Below are 23,101 nucleotides of genomic sequence, written 5' to 3'. Positions count from 1 at the left end.
CTGGCTGAGTATCTCTGAGACATTTAATACCATGTGCTGTTTAATCGGGATCACTGTGCTAAGTTATTAACCAGGATTAATTCCCTGGCTTATTCTATATTCTCTTATTTCTTTTCTTTTTCGTTGTCTCATGTATTATTGTGATTATTTCTGTTAATACTGGTCTATTTGTCATTTAGTCGTCGTGTTTCATGTAGGGACAAAAGAATCAAGGGAACCCTTGCCGTCTGATCCATTAGGCTTTCTTCTGCTTAGTGTCCGAGTATCTCAGTGACTTTTAATGCCATGTTTCTGGTTTTATCAGGCTCACTTTTGCTTCAAAACCTTGGTAGTCTGGCAGCACATTTTCTGTGTATTCATTTTTTTAAAATTAGTTTAGCATGCCTACAGGTTATAACACTTGGGAGGCCCACAAAATGTTAGCATTTAAAAAGAAGACAAACTTTTTAAACTTGCTTACCTCCAACTGCCACACCAGCGAAGACTATCTGGAAGATGCTGTAGATGAGTGGGAAACTGAACATGATCTCCAGCTCCTCCAGGCTAAATGACAGCTGGACAATGGTGCTACATAACTGGGAATTCTGGAAACCCGTCTCCAATGCTACGGTACGAGCCCTGAAAAGGAAAGGCATCGTGAAATCAGCTTCTGGTCTTTGATGGTTTCCCTGACTGGTGAGAGGTACTGTCCCTATTATTTCTTTGCGATGGTTTTCTCTTGTTGGGAACAAATGATCTCAATGTACAGTTCCCTCAGAGTCCTTTAGAAAATATTCAGAGCCCTTCACATTTATTTAGTGCTATGATCATTTAAATTATTTTTTCTCCTTTTTTGCTTATCAAGCAACACTCAATACTCCAGAGGATGTTAGGATTTTTTTACAGATTAATTAGAAATATCCCACTGACACAAGTATTTAGACTCTTGAAATTTAGCTCGGGGGGTGGCACAGTGGTGCAGTGGGTAGCGCTGCTGCCTCGCATTTAGGAGACCTGGGTTCACTTCCCGGGTCCTCCCTGCGTGGAGTTTGCATGTTCTCCCCATGTCTGCCTGGGTTTCCTCCCACAGTCCAAAGACATGCAGGTTAGGTGCACTGGTGATCCTAAATTGGCCCTAGTGTGTGCTTGGTGTGTGGGTGTGTTTCTGTGTGTCCTGCAGTGGGTTGGCACCCTGCCCAGGATTGGTTTCTGCCTTGTGCCCTCTGTTGGCTGGGATTGGCTCCAGCAGACCCCCGTGACCCTGTGTTCGGATTCAGCGGGTTGGAAAATGGATGGATGGATGGAAATTTGGCTCGGGATCGCCCCATTCAGTTGGTCATTGCTGAGTTGTTTCAACACCTTATCTGGAGTCCACCTTTGGTCAGTTCAGTTGACTGGACCTCATTAAACACTAGAATCCCTAATGCCTACGAAAAAACTTGTAATGCCGGGCCACCTTAAATTCCTTCACACCTCTCCATTAACGTCTTTTGTTTTGCAAATAGATAGATAAATAGATACTTTATTAATCCCAAGGGGAAATTACAAATGTGCCGATCAGCACAAGCAGCAGGCAGCCTGCTACTTTATCCCATCTCCCACCGACACAGCTGAAGTTCTCCCAGCTCAAGTGTGTTTATCGTGATGTGAGGTGTCTGGAGTTGTGCAAGGTAGAGACATACATGGCATGCGTGTTCTGTGTCTACAACGATCTGCATAAATGTAGGATGACAGGAAATGCGAGGCAAGAAATGTTGAAACTTTTTTCATGTTATAGTAAAAATTAATAAAATGTTGACGTGAAATGTATAATGCCTGAAGACTGAAGTTTAAATATCAAATACTTTTAGAAAAGATCTACCAAAACAAGTGCACCTTTATTCAAGAATAATCTTGTCCAATGTTCAAATGACATAGTATTTTCAAATAGTGACATTTTCATGTATGCGTGTGTGAGTGTGAGTGTGCGTGTGCGAGAGAGGCAGAGACAGAATTGGTCTCATTCAAGTGGTTACTGGAATATAAAATAAACACTTTCACAAAGGTATAACGAAACAAGTGTTCTATAACAAGCTCTTGTATTGTGTGTCGTCGTATGAGGAGAAAAAATAAATGCAAATGATTTTAGCACAAGGCTACAACCGAACAAAAAGTGGAGCAAAGGCAAGGGGTCCGAGTGCTTTCTAATTGTACCGTGCATACAGTCAGTAAGTCAGCCATTATCATCAAACAGCGTGAACAGCCTCACAACGGATTTTGAAAAATGTTAAATAATGTCACACACGTGCCCGCCCATGGGGACAGTTTAAGGGCTCTGGTGACCGTAATTCCCCGCCGCTGCAGGGGTTGGCACTCTACGATAACGCCTTCCTTTTCCCTCCCGCTGCAGACCAGAAGATTGACGCCTTTTCCACCTGTTAACCAGAAGAACCGCCATCTCTTGGCAGTCGTATACAAACACCCGTCTGAAAAGATGAAACGTATCACTTTCACCCGCCTTTCATTTCTCTTTTTTGAAACAGCAGTTATATGAAGTTTCTCTCACTTCTCTCTCTCCTTACTTTGTTTTTACAAAGTATAAATGTAAGAAAAACTTTAAAATCCATCATTTAAAAATTGAGGAAATCTGACAAGCAAGAGGAGACCATTCAGTCCACTCGTTTGTTTAGCTCCCCAATTCTCTCATTCAGATCCTTCTTAAGGGTCATCCAGGTTTCTGGTTCAACTCCATGGCTCGGTAGTTCGTTCCTGACTCCTGCAACTCTTTTCGTAAAGAACTAAAATGAATGAAGTCCACTGTGATTCAATAAAAATGGGAAGTCCACAAGGGGGAATATTTCTTATAGGCACTGTGTGTATCATATAAGTGTGTTCATGGCAAACATCGTCTGTAAGAAGACATCCGTTTTCAAGGTCTGGTACTTCTCCGCTCTAATTACGGTGCTGGGGAGCGCTGATGTGTTGCGTGTTTAGTAGCTCGTGCTGGTAAGAATTTCATTGTATTGTCACGGTGTAGCCATATAGTCAGTGTGTTCATTAAAGATTTATGTAGTGATTATTTACTTATTTCTTATGATAGTTTATGAGAGCAATCACTTTCAGGAATGCCACCATCAACACCATGGGAAATTGAGTTCATACGGGAGAAACCACGCACGATTCTTTGACAGTCTGCGATATTAAAACAGATTTTTATTCTCCATGTGTGTTAACCTTTGCCACTTGTACCTGTGATTAAAGAACTGCATCTAATGGAGCAGCAGGACACTGATGAGTGGGGGGACCAACACTCTTGAATAATTTAAAGTCTGCCTCCAAAGATGCCACAAAGGGTTAATCTACAAACTTAGACAGGGATGGTGGCGGATCTGATTTCAGATCATGAGCGCTAAAGTGAGACTCACCTGTAGCTCGGCAGGCCGACTATGCGCGCTAGCAGAAATCCGAGGGCGAAGCCTATGGCCGGATATATTGTGCCGATAATCCACAAAGATGGAGCGATAACCCACGAAGACTGATAGAGCACTCCTCCGACGATGGCGATGATCACAATCAAGCACACCCCCACGATAGAGCCAGTCTGAAGGAAAGAAAAGAAGATCGAGTCAGCGCGAATTCCTGAACCAGCCTGTTTTTTTATGGAGCTCGGACAGGTTTGTTCTTCATAATGTGTCTTCACCTGTCCTAACCTATCAAGGTAGAAGGTTTCTCTTCCAAACCTGCTGGACTAAATGATGGGTCCCACCAGCACAGAGAAGAGTGGGCCGTATTTGTGGCAGTTAAGCAGTAACCGAGAGTTGGACACCATGAGGCGGTTGAACGCACAACACAATCTTTATTAATAACCCGCCAACCACCGTATCTCAAAAATCTCAAGAACGCACCTACTGGTCACACTCACTCGGCAGAATAAATCAGTGATTCTTAATTTTTTTTTGAGTCACGGACCCCTTTAAGAATAATGATGAAAGCGATGGACCCCCTTCCACAGAAATATTCACATACAACACAACTTTGCATTTAATGAATATAATTTACTTTAATGTATGGGACAATCAAATCTCGATAAATAAAGTAAAAAATCTAAAAAAAAAATTCATTTTTTTATGCAAAAAGTAATGGCTCCTCATTATAATTATGAAATACAATCCTCTTGTGCAAATTAAAACAGATGTACTACTACTACGTTTTCTACTACCATTATTACTACTGCTATATCATCTACTCTAAATCAACAGTACCGGCCTGTATGGTGAATCCATCCATCCATCCATTATCCAACCCGCTACATCCTAGCTACAGGGTCATGGGGGGTCTGCTGGAGCCAATCCCAGCCAACACAGGGTGCAAGGCAGAAAACAAACCCTAGGCAGGGCGCAAGCCCACCGCAGGGCACACACACCCACACACCAAGCACACACTAGGGACAATTTAGAATTGCCAATGCACCTAACCTGCATGTCTTTGGACTGTGGGAATGTTATAAATGTTAATTTTTATCTGACCCTCACAGATCCCCTGAAACCCATCCATGGACCCGCTAGGGGGTCCACGGACCTCAGATTAAGAACCCCTGTAATAAAGAAAGGCATGGATGGCAATAAGAAGTGGCAGTACTGGTGAATGGAATGGCAAACAAGTCAGTAAATAAACTTTAGAATAACTTAATCACTGTGGTGGGCTGGCGTCCTGCCTGTGGTTTGTTTCCTGCCTTGCGTCCTGTGTTGGCTGGGATTGGCTCCAGCAGACACCCGTGACCCTGTAGTTAGGATATAGCGGGTTGGATAATGAATGGCTGGAAAACCTAATCATGGTGACACATTTTTCTTGGGTTGGAAACATTAGGATTTCCTTGTTGATTACAACAATAATTGTAAAGTTGCATTGAAAGCATTGTGTATTATGAACCTAAAATGTAGTAATATTTCACATTGTGAGATTAGTGTGAGTTCTGTTGATGTCTTCTATAACTCTGTGATGGCCTGTGTGGCGTGCTGGGCTGGTTGCTTCAAGTGAGGCCCACCAAATCAACAAGCTAATTGAGAAGGAAAGCTCAGTTATGGGATGTCCTCTGGACCTGCTGGAGGTTGTGGTGGAATGAAGACAAAACCAAGTGCCATTATCAACCTTGTTACGGATCCCCTCTGTGACACACCAACACTGAGGACCTTCAGCCAACAAATTATTCAGCAGAAGTGTGTCAAGAAATGCTAAAGGGGCTCCTCTATACCCCCAGAAAATTGTATAGTGCCTCACTGGGACTGCTCTCTTATCTTTAGCCAAATGAGATGCTTTCTCTACTTTTTTGTAATTCTTGTGACTGTTCGAGGTTGTCCTTGTTGTTTGTTATGATATTGTTTGAGCTTCTGGAAAAAGCTTGGAACAAATAACGAACGAACAAACAAAAGAGGTGTTCATACATTTCAGATGTTCTATCCATCGTTAAACCTCTACAAGGTGCTCTGTCTAAGACAACACTCCCAATAAGCCACGTGTCGTGTACAGCTCTCTGTAATGGTTTACTGCATAAGTGAACACGAGTAAAATGTAACAGAGATGACTAAGGGAAGAAACGTCAAAAAACAAGTAAAAAGCAAAAACGAACGTCTGTCGTAATTTCGACAATCCTTTCCGTTGGGAACAGAAAATGGGTCAAATTAAAGAGATGGGTCCAGCTGCAGACCTCCGGTGCTCTGCGAGTCAGTAACTCTGCTGGGCAACCAATTGGATTGCAGGTTTTTGTCACATGGTTTACTTGACTTGAGTCAGATAACTGCTCCCCCTACCTCAAATACTAATCCTAAGCATAGTGTAACCAGGAGTCACTGATATATAATATAAAGCAACAGCCCCCTCAATGGAGTGGAGCTCTGGAGGTCTACAGCTGTTAGTCTATTGCAACAAAAAAACAGAAGGATACCCAAACACTCCGGTGGGCTGGTGCCCTGCCCGGGATTGGTTCCTGCCTTGCACCCTGTGTTGGCTGAGATTGGCTCCAGCAGACACCCGTGACCCTGTGTTCGGATTCAGTGGGTTGGATGATGGATGGATGGATGGATGGATAACCAAAGAAAAGTACACAGAGGATACTTTAGACAATCTGCAAACTTGGATAAAAAGGAAGTGTTTGGGATGAACTTTATACCTTTGACTGACAAGTGAACCTTGAACATTTCCGAATCAATCGTTTAGCAACACCCTCACAAAACTCCACAGAATGTCAGCAGAGTGGAGTTCAAAATGTCGCCCGAAAACGATATGTATTATAGAATAACGTCTTAGAATCGGAGTAACGTCAGAATCAAGTTCTGCGACTGATAAAACCTATACTCGCGTATAAAAGAATGGCAAAATAAATCTCGAATGTATCCAAAAAAAAGAAATCCATTCATAACAGTATTACTTATGTCAAGAAATATGTTTTTGTTTTTTTCTCTGACATATGATAGTTACTGAGCGACATGCCAGACTTGAGCAGGTCATCACCACACATACTGTAGGCCAGAGGAGGCCGTCCGAAACGAGCTTTTACACTTAGACTCTCTGTGTGCGTTTTGATCGTTTTAGCAGTCTGGTATTTTCTCGTTCTCTCTTGTTCATCACTTCTTATGATGATGGTACCAGGTCTTAAGATCTCTGCCCACCAGTACAGTGAAGGAAGATTCACCTGCCCATACCCCTCTTCTCAGTGCTCGCTCGCCCGCTCGCTAACTGAGTGCATCCCGTCCTTATCGCCCTGTTCAGTGCAGTTGTCAGCTCTCTTTGTCTCCTTACCTTAAGTATGATCTTTGCCTTCTTTGGAAACCTGTGCTTCACATACATTCCCAAGGCAACAGGAATCAGGAGGGTCACTAACGTGATGCCTGGAAGACACAAACAGAAGCACTTTGTGAGTATCAACTACCTAAGGTGGCACAAAGTGAACGTTTCAGGTAGTTCAATATGATGAGACATCGGTTCACCGATATATTCAATATTTCAATTATTAATGTATTTTGCTAGTTCAAATGCATCACGCATTACGCCATATCATTTCCTCTTTGACCTTTACTGTCTGTTTTATGCCTGTTTCATTTGATCAAATTTTTATACATTTTTTATATAAATGTATTTTATTTATTAATCCATAGACTAGTTGGTGTGAGTCACCGGGCATGTTACTTTATGTGATCGGCTGTACGGGAGCACAACTCACTAAGATGATATAAACCACAGTGAATAGGATGAGCCAGCTTGTTTGGCTGAATGGCCTGTATTCTCGTCACAATTGTTCTAATAACATTCCGAGTACAAGGTCATGAAATGTGGCCTGATTTGATGGCCTGCTGCCCACCAAGTGGACTGGCAGCTGTTACATAGTGCAGCGGTTTCTTGGAACAAACAGTTCATCTCGTTTCAAAATACTTCAATTATTAATGTCGCTTAGCGGTTCAGTCTCACAGATTCATCACACATTTCACCGCATCAGTTCCTCTTTAGCCTTTATTGACTGTCTTATGTCTTGACTTTATCGAAAGGCGCCATAGACTAGTTGGAGTGAACCACTGGGCATGTCAGTTTATGTGATGGGCTGCATAAGAGAACACGGTCAACACGTTAAGATGACATAAATGGAGGCTACGACTTAAAAATCGAATGTGACAGCGCCTTTAAAGATTTCCAAATCTCGATAATGTTATTTTACAGAATCTCAGTGAACAGGATGGACTGAATGGACTGTTCTCATCACAATTGTTCTAATAACGATCCGAGTACTGTAGCCTGATCTGAAGGCCTGCTGCCCACCGAGTGGACTGCCTGACTTTACACTGAGCAGTGGTCTCTCGATGAGAAGCCCAAATAGTACATCTCATTACAAACTATTTCAATTATTAATGTCGTTTGGTGGTTCAGTCTCACAGATTCATCACACATTACACCGCATCATTTCCTCTTTGACTTTTACTGACTGTCGTACAGTATGTCTGTGATTGTATTGAAGAGAGTCATAGACCAATGACATTACACGATCAGATTCACAGGAGCATGCTGGTAACTCGCTAAGACGATGTAAACGAAGACTGTGACTGAAAACTGCTGGAAATGTCGCCAAATGTGACAAAGCCTTGGGAGATTTTCAAATCTTGATGATGTTTTTTGGAGAATCTCAGTGAACAGGGTGGACAAGCTTGTCAGGCTGAATGCCATCTTCTCAAATCATTTTGTCTACAAGGTCACGAGCTGTGACATTTAATGAACTGCGGCCCACCAAGTTGTGGCCCACCTGTTGTTACATAGGGCGGTGGTTACTTAGTATTGATCATTACAAAATATTTCAATTATCAATATCATTTTGGTGGTTCAGTCTCACAGATCCATCATGCATTGCACCTCATCATTTCCTCTTTGACCTTTACTGACTGTATGTCAGCCATGGCTTTGCCTATCGATGAGGAATTGTTATTTCATTTCACGCTGTTAGTTACCGTCTTTTAATGCAGGAGTACACCAAGACCAAAACACATGAATTATTTGCAATGAAGATTCAGTGGACTTAAATAGTAACTGCCATATGCAAATGGCCATAACAACACAAAAGAGAGGAAGCATTTACATGAGGGGTGCCCAGCTCCAATTTGGAGGGCTGCAGGTGTTCATTCTAACCATTTTCTTAATTAGTGACCAGTTTCTGCTGCTAAGTATCTTCTTTTTCATTAGTTGTATTGACTTGCTATTTAAGACGCAGACCCCTTCATTGTTTCTTTTTCCTTTATTAGGAGTCAAATGATAAGACACAAAGTGAGCCAACACATGACCAGCACCTCAAAAATAAAGAAAGGTGAAGGTCTGAGTAATGTTGATCTGCTCAGGTCCATTAAGTGGTTGTCTTGGAAAAAAGAACATCAACAGTTCTGGAAATGTCTGCTGTGGCAGAATAAGAGCACCAGCAAGCCATGGTGATAAATAATGGACAACAAGAATCAACTAATTAAGAAACCTGTTGGAGTTAGCTGGTCATCTGTTGGCGCACAGCACATCTCATTTTTGTTTGGCTGCCATTTAAGGAAAAAATAAATCAATTCAGAGGACGAGGTCTTTGAAAACAAGACAATTAAAATGAAGGGCATAGAAGACAATTAACAAAAGGAATTGGAGACAGGAAGGAAAACCAGCAGCCACTGCGGCCCTTCAGGATCGGACTTGGACATCCCTGATTAAGAGTAAAGTTCACAAAATTCAAAACTTACCTATACTTTCATATGGGATTTGGATGTCGTTGTCTGTCCACATTTTAGTGTAAATAAAAAGACACAGAGGCATCATTCCCATCGCCAGGATCGTAGAACATGCCGTCATGCTTATGCTGAAACAAAAGAGACAGAGAGCTTCGTTTAGGACAGACGTGTCAGTGACACTGGCATTAAATCAGAATGTCCAGCAGCACGGCGGCGTGCCCACAGAAGAAGGCGCAGTCTCTGAATTATCACTATCATCCACGTATTTCGTAGTCCAACTCATGTTAGTAATGGGATGCTGGGCATTATATGCCAGGCAAATGTTAACACTTAGGCATTCATTTTCAAATCTTAATCTGTCACGCGCAAGGCTGAAGCCAGCCTGGGATGACACGTCAGTCGATTGTGGACACTAAGCTAATTTCTCACATACAGTTGCCTATTCATTTCCATGTATTTGCTTAGCAGATGGTTTTATCCAAATTGACTTTCAAAAGAGGTCAACATAATCGAGTAAACAGCCATCTTGGGGACTCTTTGGGAACGAGTGTGACTGGACAAGGTGACAAAACTAATCATCACGAGTGAAGAACTCAAAAAAAAATACAAGCGAGTGACAATTCCAGGTCAGGTCAGGGCAGGTTGAGGATCATCCACTGGTTCAGCGCTTTGCCACACACACCACTCCATGAAACGGCTCAGAATCCTGGATAGCAATCCACGGTCCAATCCCACCCTCTGGAAATGATCCTCTATCAGTCACAGCCAGGTGTTACGTGGGCATCCCCTTGGCCTGGTCCAGCCACTCGGGTCCTCAACAGTGAGGGTCCTGTGAGCCAGATCAACCTCAGGGTATCACACCACATGGCCATAGTGCCATAACTGACGCTCCCTCACAATGCAGGTCATGTGCCTCATTCAGGACTCCATGAGCGACACAAAGTCTAACCAGCGGTACCCAAAGACCCTCTGAAGAGACAAATATGAAGGAGTCCAGTCTTCATCTCAGGTCCGTGGATAGCGTCCATGTCTCACAAAAAGGAAACACCGGACTCTAGAGACGTGGACCTTCATCCTTTTGCAGAGATATCAGGAGTGGCTTACTTACTTTTGGACTCTTTCGGTCTGTTACTTATCCGCAACATATGTAATGCAAAGCTTACCGACTGACTCACTCACTATTACCTGTTTAATTTGGCAGGATGGTACATCTAGAGCAGTGGGTATCCGCTAGGAAAGGACATTTCGATATATCAATATATAGGGGTACAACTCCCCATACAATAGAAAAGCAAAATCTCAGAAACGTTTGGACGGATTGGATTAATATTCAGTGACATTATAGAAAAATATGAGAAAATTAGCCACCCAGTGGTTTTCTGTTTCTCAAAATTTATCGGCTATAAAGCAAGTGGGGTATTCATAAGCAGGGCACCCATTTATTTTCCCTCATGATCATGTAGAGAAATATGGCATGCAGCTCGTGCAAACAAAAAAAAAAACACCACCACAAGCAGAACCGCGCAACTCTGCTGGTAAGTGGCGAAGGGGAGATGCCCTGCACAGGGAAAAAGAGACAAGGTGATGGGTTGAATGGAGACTGAGATGTGAAATGGACAAAGAGAAGTTCGGTAAAACTCAAAGAAGACTTTGTTGGGTACACGCAGTACTCCCAGGTCTGCCGACATCTTCTTACGAGTACAACACAATCCGGGAGAGATGATGTGCCGCGATAGGTTTAAACACTTGCACAGGCACAACATGCAGGAGGTGGACATTGTACGTGGTTGACGGTATAATTATTTCTTTTCACCTGTTCTTCTCTGTACAATGCTTATAACATTCAATTCATTGCATGGTCCACGTAAATGTGCAGCCCGTAAACGTCAATGCTGTGTGTAGTAATAATCATATATTGCTTTTGATTGAAACCTTGCAAAACATAACGGTACAAGATTACACATCAAAGAGCCACATTCAATTCTGACTGACGCTAACATTTTTACAGGATCTGCTACAGGGTCAGATTACATTTACACCCAGCATTCCCAGAATTCCTATTGATTGTTTTATTCAACTCAGAAGAGTACGCCTTCCAGTAAATCTGTGCTTTCCAATGACCATCAACAAAAACCGAGTCAGGAACTGAATGAATGCAGGAATGTTTTACTCACGGACAACCGTGTATATCGCGTTCTAGAGTGAGGGGCTTCAGTTAATTCATAATATCAGCCCTTGGGTGTGGGGAAGAAAACAAAACAACAATATTATGTACAGAAAAGTACTCAATTAATCCGATTAACTGACGACACGTTATTAGAACAATCTGGACGAGATCAGGCTGCTCAGCCTTAAAAAGCTCACCAATCCTGCCCACTTAATTCTTCTAAAGTAACGTCAAGTCGAGTTTTGAACGTCCATAATGGCCTACTGTCTGCTACCCTACTTGGTCGCTTATTCCATGCGTCTGTGCTGCTGTATGTGAAGAAAAATTTCCTAATGTTTGTGCGAAATTTACCCTTCACAAGTTTCCAACTGTTTTCCCTTGTGCTTGCTGCAGAATTTAATTTAACCTCCTTGGTGTTAACCTCAAGTGTAACTTGGGCTTGGAATTCTGTGTAAATACGGTTACATCCGAGTTAGACTTGAGGTGACACGTAACGATACACTTTACAGTGTTAAGCCTGAATAACTCGTCAGCTTCAGTTAAGGAATAATTTCAATCACTCTTAAACAAAACAGCAACAACAAACGTCGTGTACAGGAAACAATTCAGTCCGATTAACTCACAGCACAATATTAGAACATTAGAAAGCTTCAGTTGAGAAAAGGCCATTTAGCCCAACAGAGCTCGCCAGTCCAATCCACATAAGATAACAACAAGTCGAGATTCAAAAGTCCTACTGTCTGCCACACTACTCGGTAGCTTATCTGCGGTTCTCTGCATGAAGAAAAAATTCCTAATGTTTGTGTGAAAGTTACCTTAATAATAATAATAATAATACATTTTATTTCTATAGCGCCTTTCCCATGCTCAAGGCACTTCACACAGTTTAAGAAAGGATGGCAGGGTATACAGTATATAGGATTGTACTAAATCAGATAAATAAATAAAGAAGATTAAGATGGTAAATTCTGAGAAAAAGCCTGACAGACAACAGAATTGATGGTCTCGCACACACACACACAAAGGTGACATGAGCATCTTGACATGGAGGTAAACTGAGAGAAGGGTAATAATGTCAAGCAGAGCTAAAAGCCTTCCTGAACAGATGAGTTTTAAAAGAATTCATGGAGTCAGCTGATCTCATTAATTTCGGGATGTCATTCAAGAGTCTGGTCACTCGCCATACAGCTGAAGGCCCTGCTGTCACCCATGGAGTGTAGATTAGTGTGGGGCACAACAAGACTGGCAGAGTCAGAGAACTTAATGGGCGGACGGGCACATAGTGATGGAGAAGGTCACTGATGTAGTTTGGCACAAGGTCGTTTAAGGCTTTGTTGGTTATTAGTAGGATTTTATATTCGATTCTGTAGATAGATAAATACTTTATTCATCCCAAGGGGAAATTCACAATTCACTGTAAGACACAGGGAGCCAGTGAAGACGGAGAAGGATGGGTGTGATGTGCTCGCTGCTGCTGGTCCGAGTAAGGACTCTTGCAGCTGAGTTTTAGAAGGAGCACCTGCCAGTAGGGAATTACAATAATCGATCAGGAATGTGATAAAAGTAGGGACAAGTTTCTCAGAGTTAGAAAAGAAGAGGAAGGAGCGAACACGGGATATGTTACGGAGGTGAAGGTAAGAAAGTTTCTTAATGTGATTTATGTGGGCAGAATAAGAAAGGAAGGAATCAAAAATGACACCAAGATTCTTTGCAGTAGAGGCAGGTCTGATGAGATCACTGCCAAGAGTGACTGGGAAGGAGCTCATTTTATTACGTTGCACTTTGCAGGAGTTCAGTTTTGTTGCAATTTAATTTTAAAGAGTTCTGCTCCATCCAGGTTTTAATTTCACTGAGGCAGGGTGTGAGCTGAGAGAGCTCTGATAAAGTTCCACTTTTAACACTGAAGTAGAGTTGAGTATCATCTGCATAAAAATGATAGCCCAGTCCAAAGCTACGAATAATATGGCCGAGGGGAAGCATATAAATACAGAAGAGAAGAGGGCCGAGGACAGAGCCCTGAGGAGCTCCTTGTGTGACTGGCGCTGAGCTGGATCTGCTGTTGCCAAGACCAACAAACTCTTACCTATCAGTCAGATAGGACTTGAACTACTGGAGGGCAGTGCCAGAGATACCCAGCATGTTCTCCATTCTGGACAGTAGAATGTCAGGTCTGACCTGAGGTCTAACAGAATTAATATGCTGGTTTGGCCAGAGTCTGCTGCCATAAGCAAATCATTGGTTACCCATAGCAGAGCAGTTTCACAGCTGTGCTGTGCCCTGAAACCCGATTGAGAGGGTTCTATCAAGTTATTAGAAGTTAAGTTGTTGGTGAACTGGGAGGCTACAACACGCTCAAGAAGTTTTGGTAGAAAAGGTAAGTGGGGAATATGCCGGAAATTGTTAAGATTGTCAGCATCGAGACCAGACTTTATACAATCATTATAACAATCTGGACACGAAGAAGCCATTCAACCCAATCAGTCCTGTCCACCTCATTCTTCCAAAATAACATCAAGTGGAGACCTGAAGGTCCCTAATGTCCTCCTGTCCACCACCCTACTTGGTTATTATTCCAGGTGTCTGTGGTTCTCTGCATGAAGAAAAACTTCCTAATGTTTGTGTGAAATTTACCCTTCACAAGTTTCCAGCTGTGTCCCCATGTTCTTGATGAACTCATTTTAAAGTCACCATCTCGATCCACTGCACTTCATACACCCTTCATAATGTTAAACACTTCAAATCACGCCTGCTCTTCTTCTCCTATAATGGCTCAGCTCTTTTAATCTTTCCTCATAACTCATTCCCTGTAGCCCTGAATCAGCCTAGTCGCTCTTCTCTGGACCTTCTCTTGTGCTGCTATGTCTTTATGGAGACCCAAACTGCACACAGGACTCCGGATGAGGCCTCACCAGTGTGTTATAAAGCTTGAGCAGAACCTCCTGTGACTTGTACTCCACACGTCAAGGCGCTGTATAACCTGACATTCTGTTAGCCTTCTTAATGGCTTCTGAACACTGACTGGCAGGTGATAGTGATGAGTCCACTACGACTCATAAATCCTTCCCATAACGGTGGACTTTTAATTTTCAAACCTCACTTTTTTAATTCCTGTGCGTAATTCTGTACATTTACTGACATTAAATTTCATCGTCCACAAGCCTGTCTGCTGTCCAAGTCCCTCTGTGATGATTCAACAGATTCTCGATTATCTGCCTGTCCACCTCACTTGGCATCATCTACAAACTTAACCAGCTTGTTCTTTATATATTCATATCTAAATCATTTATAAATATTAAAAATAGCAGTGACCCTAGCACTGCCCCCTGCTGGTCACCACTCTTAATATCACCCAATTCTGATGAGGTTCCTCACACCATCACCTTCTGCTTCCTGTGTCTGAGCCAACTCTGCACCCACACTCCACACCCTGAACTCCCACCTCTGTTAGTTTGATGCCCACCCTCTCATGTGGCACCTTATCAGATGCTTTCTGACAGTCCAGATGAACACCACAACTAACTGCCATAATCTTAGGAAAGTTTCTGGGTGAAGCCGAGTAACCCAAGTAGTTTAACATGAAATATAAAACACAATAATGTGTGCAGACAGTCAGGGGGTCTGAATACATTCTGAATCCACTGTGTATAATTATAAATTATTCTCCCCACCCTTCCTTGGACTTTCTCGTGTTTTATTGCTTTGTAACACTGAATTGCAGTTCATTTAATTTGTTTCAGTTGTTGTTTTTTTCATAATTAGTAAAAGAGCCTTCAATGTCGCAGTGAAAACAAATCTCTACAGAGTGATCTCACTTTATTACGGTTATTAAACACACAATCATTGATTCAATTCTGGGGGATTCAATGTTGTAAAACAATAAAACTTGAAAAGTCCAAGGAAGTAAATTCTTTTTATATGCCCAGTAAAAGATGGAGAGATAAGCAGGGAGGCTACCATACACCCAAGGGAGCAAATTCTCAGAAATTCTCCATGTCCTGCCGTAACGCAGGGCAAGACCTCCTTATGCCCTCAAAACAGCCCCAGCTCTTCCTGGTGTGGATTGTACCAGATGTTGGAAATGTTCTTTTGAGATTCTGGTCCATGTTAAGATGATTGCATCACGTGGCTTCTGCTGATTCGTCCGCTGCATCTTCATGCTGATGATCTCCCCGTTCTAACACATCCCAAGGGGGTTCTATTGGATTCATATCTGGATTCACTGAGCATGAAACCAGTTTGAGACAACTTTTCTTTGTGAACATTGTGCAGTATCATGCATGAGATAGTCATTAGAAGATGAGTAATTTGTGGCCATGAAGATGCACATGGTCAGAATCAATATGGGAGATGGTGGAAGGTGGAAGCAAGGTTCAGCATGGTGCCCGGCTGAATGCCAGTGGTGCAGTGGTCAAGGCTTTGGACTTCAAACCCTGAGGTTGTGAGTTTGAATACCATCACTGACAACATGTCACCCTGAGCAAACCACTTCTCCTGCATGTGCTCCAATTTGAGAAGACAAAAAGAAATGTAAGCAATTGTATCTTAAACATTGTAAGTCACTTTGGATAAAAGTGTGAGCCAAATAAATAAATGTAAATGATGGCAGGGACCTGAGGATGTGTAAAGTTGGCGGACGTCTCCTCTGTCTGCGGTGGCCCCTAAAGCATAAGAAAGGAGGTGTCCATTTTAGAAAGGAAGCGATGTGTCTTGGGATTGTTTCTAAAGGATGGATTCAAGCAAGAATTGATTGGTATTAATGGGCCAAAAGTGCACCAAGAGAACATTCCCCACACCACCACTACCACCAGACTGGACTGTTGTGACAAAGCAGGTTGGGTGCCTGGATTCATGCTGGTGGCACCTGCCGACTGCGTCCCTCTGTGTAAACCGAGATTCACCACAACAGGCAACGTCTTTCTAGTCTTCAGCTGTGCCGGTGCCCACTGCAGCCTCAGCTTTCTATTCTTGGTTGACAACTTGACGTGGTCTTCAGCTGTTGTAGCCCATCTGCTTCAAGTTTTGATGTGCTGTGCTTTCTGAGATGCTGTTTTGTATCAGAGCCTGCTGCAGTGTCACGTGGAGCTTTGGTTTTGGGGCCTGTTATGTTCTCGTTATACACACTCCCATTGGGACAGGCGTTCACTAAAGACACAGCAGGAAAGGGGAAGTGGAGAGGAAGTTGGAGGAATGAAGAAGGATTTTGGAAGACAGAGGATTGGAGATAAATTGGGGACAAATAAAGATCTATCTATCTATCTATCTATCTATCTATCTATCTATCTATCTATCTATCTATCTGTCTGTCTGTCTGTCTGTCTGTCTGTCTGTCTGTCTATCAATCTATTCCACAGACTCTAAATTAGCCTTCCATTAGGGAGCACAACCTACTCAAACATTAACTCTAACCTCATCCTTGCCTGGTCCTGAATTTGTCCTTGATGCTCTTGCCATAGCTTCTATCCCCTTTGGAACTAACTGTGTGAGCAAATATATATTTCTTCTTCTTCCAGCTCTTCATTTTTTTCCTACTTCTATGTCAGATCAATGTGCCTGACCAACCTTCCCCAAACAGCTTGGACCTGCACCTCCTCCCCAGTCAGCCCCTTTTCCTTCAGATCTTCTTCTACTTTATCCACCCATCTCTGCTATCACCTCCCTCACTTTCTCTTCCCCTGGACTTTCGTTCCCATCACTCTTCCACCCACATATCAGTCGTCTCTCCTCCTCACATGTCCATACTACCAAACAACTACTTTCCTGTCATTTCTGAGATTTTTCTCCCACGTTTGTTGTTCCTCTGATGGTCTCATTTCTTATTCTGTCCTTTTTTGTAACTCCACATATCCATCTTCACCTTCTCATTTCTGCCACATCTAACTTCTTCTCCTGCTCTGGTCCCTTTGCTGCGTTTCTCAGCTCCAGACATCTTTGCTGGTCTCAAAAGCCTCACCTTTAACCTTCACTTTAATTCTTTGATCACACAATACTCCAACTATCTTCTCTGCACTGCCCCCTACTACGTGTTATGTCTGCATCTAATTCTCCATCTAGGGCTACCTCTGACCTCCAGATATTTAAATGTTTCCACTCTTTTCAATGGCTCTCCCTGCAGGCTCACTTCTGAACCCCGGTCATCATTAAACCTCACATATTTAGTCTTCTTCTTCTCTTCTTCCTATTTATCTTCAACCCTCTGTCTCCCAAAGCCCTTCTCCGTTCTTCAAATTTTCCATTTCCTCTTTTCTGGGGCTACACCACACAAAGTCATCAGCACAAAGCCTGCAGCGGGGGGACTGGTCTTTTATCCCATAAGACTCAACACATCCATCAAAGAGATTAGGACTTCAAGAAGACCCCCGATCCTCTAACTAGGGTCTTCTCTGCTACCTCAACGCTGCTTCAAACTCATGTTCTCACACCCTCCTAGACAACATATATATATATATATATATATATATATATATATATATATATATATATATATATATATATATATATATATATATATATATATATATATATATATAGTAGGGAGGGCAGCACGGTGGCGCAGTGGTAGCGCTGCTGCCTCGCAGTTAGGAGACCTGGGTTCGCTTCCCGGGTACTCCCTGCGTGGAGTTTGCATGTTCTCCCCGTGTCTGCGTGGGTTTCCTCCGGGAGCTCCGGTTTCCTCCCACAATCCAAAGACATGCAGGTTAGGTGGATTGGCAATTCTAAATTGGCCCTGGTGTGTGCTTGGTGTGTGCTTGGTGTTTGTGTGTGTCCTGCGGTGGGTTGGCACCCTGCCCAGGATTGGTTCCTGCCTTGTGCCCTGTGTGGCTGGGATTGGCTCCAGCAGACCCCCGTGACCCTGTATTCGGATTCCGCGGGTTAGAAAATGGATGGATGGATAGTAGGGAGCTCCGGCCCTTGCTCGCTTCTCTCGCCCAACCCCGGGTTTGATTAACCGGATATACAATTTCAAGAGAATGGAAATTCTTACATATGCATTATTTTCACTTTTACTTTAAAACTTTAGTAAAAACAATATTTGGAATCAACTTTTCTTTAATATCGCATTGAATTTTGATTCCGTGTTTGGACTTACATCGTAACAACACAACGTATAACTGCCTGTGAGTGAATATCATATCTTTCTCTCTAATAAGTAAAACGTCTTTCTCGAATGTTTGTTCCTGCTCTTTCTTCTTCGCTTAGTCATTGACGTGTCATCTAGAACATATCAAATTATTGTCCTGATAAAATTTATAAGAGCTGAGAGTGCAGGAAGCGTGTCTGACAAAAGCATTCACACGACTGAGAGGTTAGATGACCGTGGCCTTGTTTGAAAAAAGCTGCAAGTATGACGTGACTTGAAGGAATCTCGTGTTAACAGTCTCTGTCTCACAGGACTTCATACCGCAACAACGTTTTTGGAATCTTTTAATTCTCTCTGGCAACACAAATTAGACGATCTACAAGTCTCCAACTTAAAGTTTAATACCGAACAATATATTCGATCTCTTTTCACTGTTCCGTTATTTCACAGAGTAATAATTTCCGTTTGTTTGCACTAATGCAATCTTTACTATCCTTTTTTGAGACTTTTGAATTTCTGTACTTCCAGTATCTCTAACCTGCTCTGCATGTAACGTTTTTGAACTCTTTACAACGTTCTCTCTGTCATTGTTTACACTTGTCTTAAAAAACTATTATCATACACCGATCATTTCTGTATTATCTATATCTATTATTTACTTATTATATTACATATTTATTGACTATATTCATGGATCTAGATTTCATAATACTATACATTGCATCAATCTTGTCTTTGCACAATGTCTTGTCTTGTTTGTGTTTTAATTTTAATTTTAAATTTAAACTTTAATTTTAATTCTATTTTTAATGTAATTTTAATTTTTTATTTGGATTTCACGTTGTTACACTGTGGACCCTGAACTTCGCAATTTCGTCTATCTGTATACTTGTATATGGCTGAGATGACAATAAAGTTCGCTTTGACATTTGACTTTGACATCTACTGTTTGTCTGTTATTTCTGGCTCTGTGTCTGGTTAAATCTCTTGGCACAAAGTCTCGTCTCACGGGACGTATAAGGTCTCTCTAAGAAAATCACGTCTCGTCTCCTTCCAAAATTTTTAATAATAATAATAATAATAATATATATATATATATGTGTGTGTGTGTGTGTGTGTTTTTTTTAATGTATATACACGCATTTTATGGATACATTGGTATTTTTAAACAGATGGAGTTCAGGTTGTGGCATGCGTGTCCCTATCAGTTTCTGTCCTTGTCATTATTACTGTAAGTTCAACACAATTTGGCTCGTAGATTTGTGACGACAGCTAAGATTTCATACGACTGAAGACTTACTTATTAAATGTTAAACTGATCTCCTCTGATTCGTAATTCTTGCTAGCCTTGATCATTTTCCAGGTTATACTCAGCAGAGCGGTGGCACAGCGGTGTCACTCACTGCCTCACAAGAAGGAGACCAGGACTCAAATGCCAGCTACTCCCTGGGCTGAGTTTCCATGTTCTGGCCATGTCCGCATGGCTTCCCCCTGCTCCACAGTCCAAAGACCTTGAAGGTTCAGTGGACTGGCTTGCTAACTTGGCCCCCACGATTTGTGTGTCTGAGCTGGCACCCTGTCCAGGGATTGTTCCTGACGTGTATCCATTGCTCCAGCTTCTCAACGACCCTGCTCTAGATGAGCGGGCTTTTAAAAATGGATGGATGGGATTCTCAGGTGATATAAATCTCATGCCATCTTCCTGGTTTGTGACCCTCACGAAGGTCTCGTGTTTCCCACTTGGTGTGTGGGGTCCTTTTTGGGCTTATGAAGCAGGTACCCTGACAATGGGTCGGAAAGATTTCTAAAATCAAGCTCTTTATGGGCCAGTTTATAGTCGTGACAATGGTCAGCAATCCTAACACAGAGTCCTGGGTGTTACAACTCATTTCTAACTCCTCAATAAATCTCATCTGGTATCACCATGACTTGCGCCACAAACGAAACACATGAATGAACAGTCCAAGGAGATGACCAGAAAGTCACAGATGCTTACCTCAGGTCCATGTCGCCATCCAACCAATAGGCGATGATATTGGAGCTCGATCCCCCAGGGCAGCAGCCCATGATCATGATGACGATGGCCTGAACGGGATGCACTTGGAAGGCGAGGGACAAGAGGAAGGCGGTCAGTGGCATGATGCCAAACTGGCAGAGGAAGCCCACAAAGATGCCCCATGGCCTCCTAATGTGTGCCCACAGCTTGCTCGCTTCCACAGTGCAGCCCATGGCAAACATGACAATGGCCAGCATCACCGTCAGCACGATGCTGAGAACCAGGCTCAGAATTTCGTTGAAGTTGTCAGGTGGCACCAGACAGGAGGTGCCATTGCAGTGCGTGGCATTCTCTAGGCAAGCCTGCAGGTCCATGTTTCCAAGTCTTCCGTGGGATTCGAAGTCTCAGTGGCAGGAGGGACAAGTGCAAGGCGACTTGGGCTGCTCTCACTATTTAAACCCTGCAGAGGAAATAAAACAGCAGTAAACTCTCCCACATTTTATGAGCTCCATTGTAAGAAAGGTGTAGTCATGTCATTGTTGGAACATCAGAAAAACGAATCATAATGTCCCATAAATGTCAATGGCACTTCTTTTTTATTGACCCGGCTCTTAACTTTTATTGCCCCATTACTGTACAGAAATGTACCACAGGTTACATATCCTTAAAAGATGACAAAAGCAGAAAAGATGCGGCGGCCATGAATTCCAGCACATTGAGCCTGTTACTCGAATGATTTCCTCATGTTGGGAGAATTGCACTGCAATGAACAGTTCTTAGGTAATTCAAAGGTGTGTCCGGGGAAAAACGATTTCAATTCCCAAGGTTAAATCACAAAAAAAAAAAATCATACTTGGCCTTCTGACACAGGCTGTCTGAAGTGCTGTGAAGATGACGAAGATCTCGATTACCGCGGCTCCCTCACGGTAGGACTTCTAGATTGGATCACTTAACCCGATCTGTTCAGCAACGGCCCATTGTCAGGGACACACGCCAGGTGGATACAAAATGCAATGGCAGTCCGACACAAGCACCTCTATCTCCTTCTATTACAACCTTCTGTGAGTCTCAACCACGTCCAGCCGATTCCTGCAGGTGCCCAGGCAGGGTCCTTGTCAGAGGAGCACTACCACCTCTCACACTGGAGGTACAAACATCTGTTATCAGTTCCTCCGGACTGGGATAGAAATTGGTGATCCTGTGATCTCATTCATTTGCCTCCCAGCTGGGTAACACATTATCCCCTATCCCAGTCGGGATGCTGGTCCACACTGACTGTACAAACTCTATGAGATTGTCATCACAGAATAGTGACTGGTAAAGAAAAAATGAAAGATCTCACCAGCTTGTGGCATTGGCACCTTTATTATTATTATTTATTCATTGATTTAGCAGACACCTTCACGCAAGTTGACTCACAAAGCAAGTTATGTACAGTCAGTCTTTGTCCAACCCGCTATATCCTAACTACAGTGTCTGCTGGAGCCAATCCCAGCCAGCACAGGGCGCAAGGCAGGAACAAACCCCGGGCAGGGCGCCATCCCACCGCAGGGCACAGACACACCAAGCACACACTAGGGACAATTTAGGACCGCCAATGCACCTAACCTGCATGTCTTTGGACTGTGGGAGGAAACCCACGCAGACACGGGGAGAACACGCAAACTCCACGCCGGGAGTGAAACCCAGACGGGTCTCCTTACTGCGAGGCAGCAGCGCTACCCACTGTGCCACTGTGCCGCCAAGTTATGTATACATTATATTTTTATAGAACGTGAGAACAACTGTGACAAGAACAGGCCATTCATCCCAAACTGAAATGATGTGATGTCAGGGACACAAGGACGTCTTTATCAAACAAGGATTGGTGGATTTCTCTGTAACTGGTATTAGCTGCCAGGTTTTATTATCCAGGAAGTGTAACTCGATGTGTTTCGATTTTATCCCTTTTGTCCCAAACTGTCCTGCAGACTGATGCTGACACATGGCAGGTCATTGATATTTGTCTATCAGACCATTTCCTTCTACTATTTAATATAGAAATAAAGATAGAAAACACTCATGAGAAGCATATTGTTAAAAAACGCTTCTTTGACTCGGCAGCAGCTTTAAAACTTACAAACATTCTAAGCAATCAGTCCGTTTATAATAGCGAGGATAATGTAAATAGTAAGGTGGAAAGATTTAATACCAAAGTGAGAGCTGCTGTTGACAGAGTTGCACCTGAAAAGACAGTGAAAAAATCTTCTAGCATTGTTATACCATGGAAGACCCGAAGAGTGTCTGATTTAAAGAGAACATGTCGTAGAGCTGAGCGTCAATGGAGGAAGACTAAACTTACTATCCATTATGAGATATTGAAGGCTAAAATAACAGAATACAATAACACAGTCCGTCTTAAGAGGCGCTGCTATTTCTCTAAGATTATAAATAACAATGCTAGTAATCCCAGAGTCTTATTTTCTACAATTGATCGTCTGTTAAACCAGGTAACACAAAGGAATGCCCCCAGAATACTTCCAGTGAAACCTGTGAGAACATTGCTGTATTTTTCAATCAAAAAATTAATGATATTAGAGATAACATAGTATATCTCCCCAACACTGCAGAACCTCCAAAGCCCCGGTACTCCATTATAAACAAATTAAGTTCTTTCACCAGGATAG

The 23,101-nt window shown here is 42.6% G+C and overlaps 1 protein-coding gene across 2 annotated transcripts in view; it reads right to left on the bottom strand.

The window, feature by feature from the left end:
• Positions 1 to 23,101, bottom strand: part of slc10a2 (solute carrier family 10 member 2) — a 62,774-nt gene that overhangs the window by 2,093 nt on the left and 37,580 nt on the right. The window contains exons 2-6 of one of the 2 annotated variants that reach the window (XM_039745934.1): positions 20,436 to 20,895; positions 9,207 to 9,322; positions 6,754 to 6,842; positions 3,384 to 3,559; positions 461 to 618 (exon numbers count right to left, since the gene is read on the bottom strand). In XM_039745934.1, coding sequence (XP_039601868.1) covers positions 461 to 618; positions 3,384 to 3,559; positions 6,754 to 6,842; positions 9,207 to 9,322; positions 20,436 to 20,809 — 913 coding nt within the window. In that variant the 5' untranslated portion in view covers positions 20,810 to 20,895. Of the gene's footprint in view, positions 1 to 460; positions 619 to 3,383; positions 3,560 to 6,753; positions 6,843 to 9,206; positions 9,323 to 20,435; positions 21,255 to 23,101 lie in introns of those variants that run through there. The other variant, XM_039745935.1, reaches the window with a different exon arrangement.

The sequence above is a fragment of the Polypterus senegalus genome, chromosome 2 (genome assembly GCF_016835505.1).
Source record: "Polypterus senegalus isolate Bchr_013 chromosome 2, ASM1683550v1, whole genome shotgun sequence".
Classification (NCBI taxonomy): domain Eukaryota; kingdom Metazoa; phylum Chordata; class Cladistia; order Polypteriformes; family Polypteridae; genus Polypterus; species Polypterus senegalus.
This window is presented reverse-complemented; position numbering and strand designations above follow the sequence as displayed.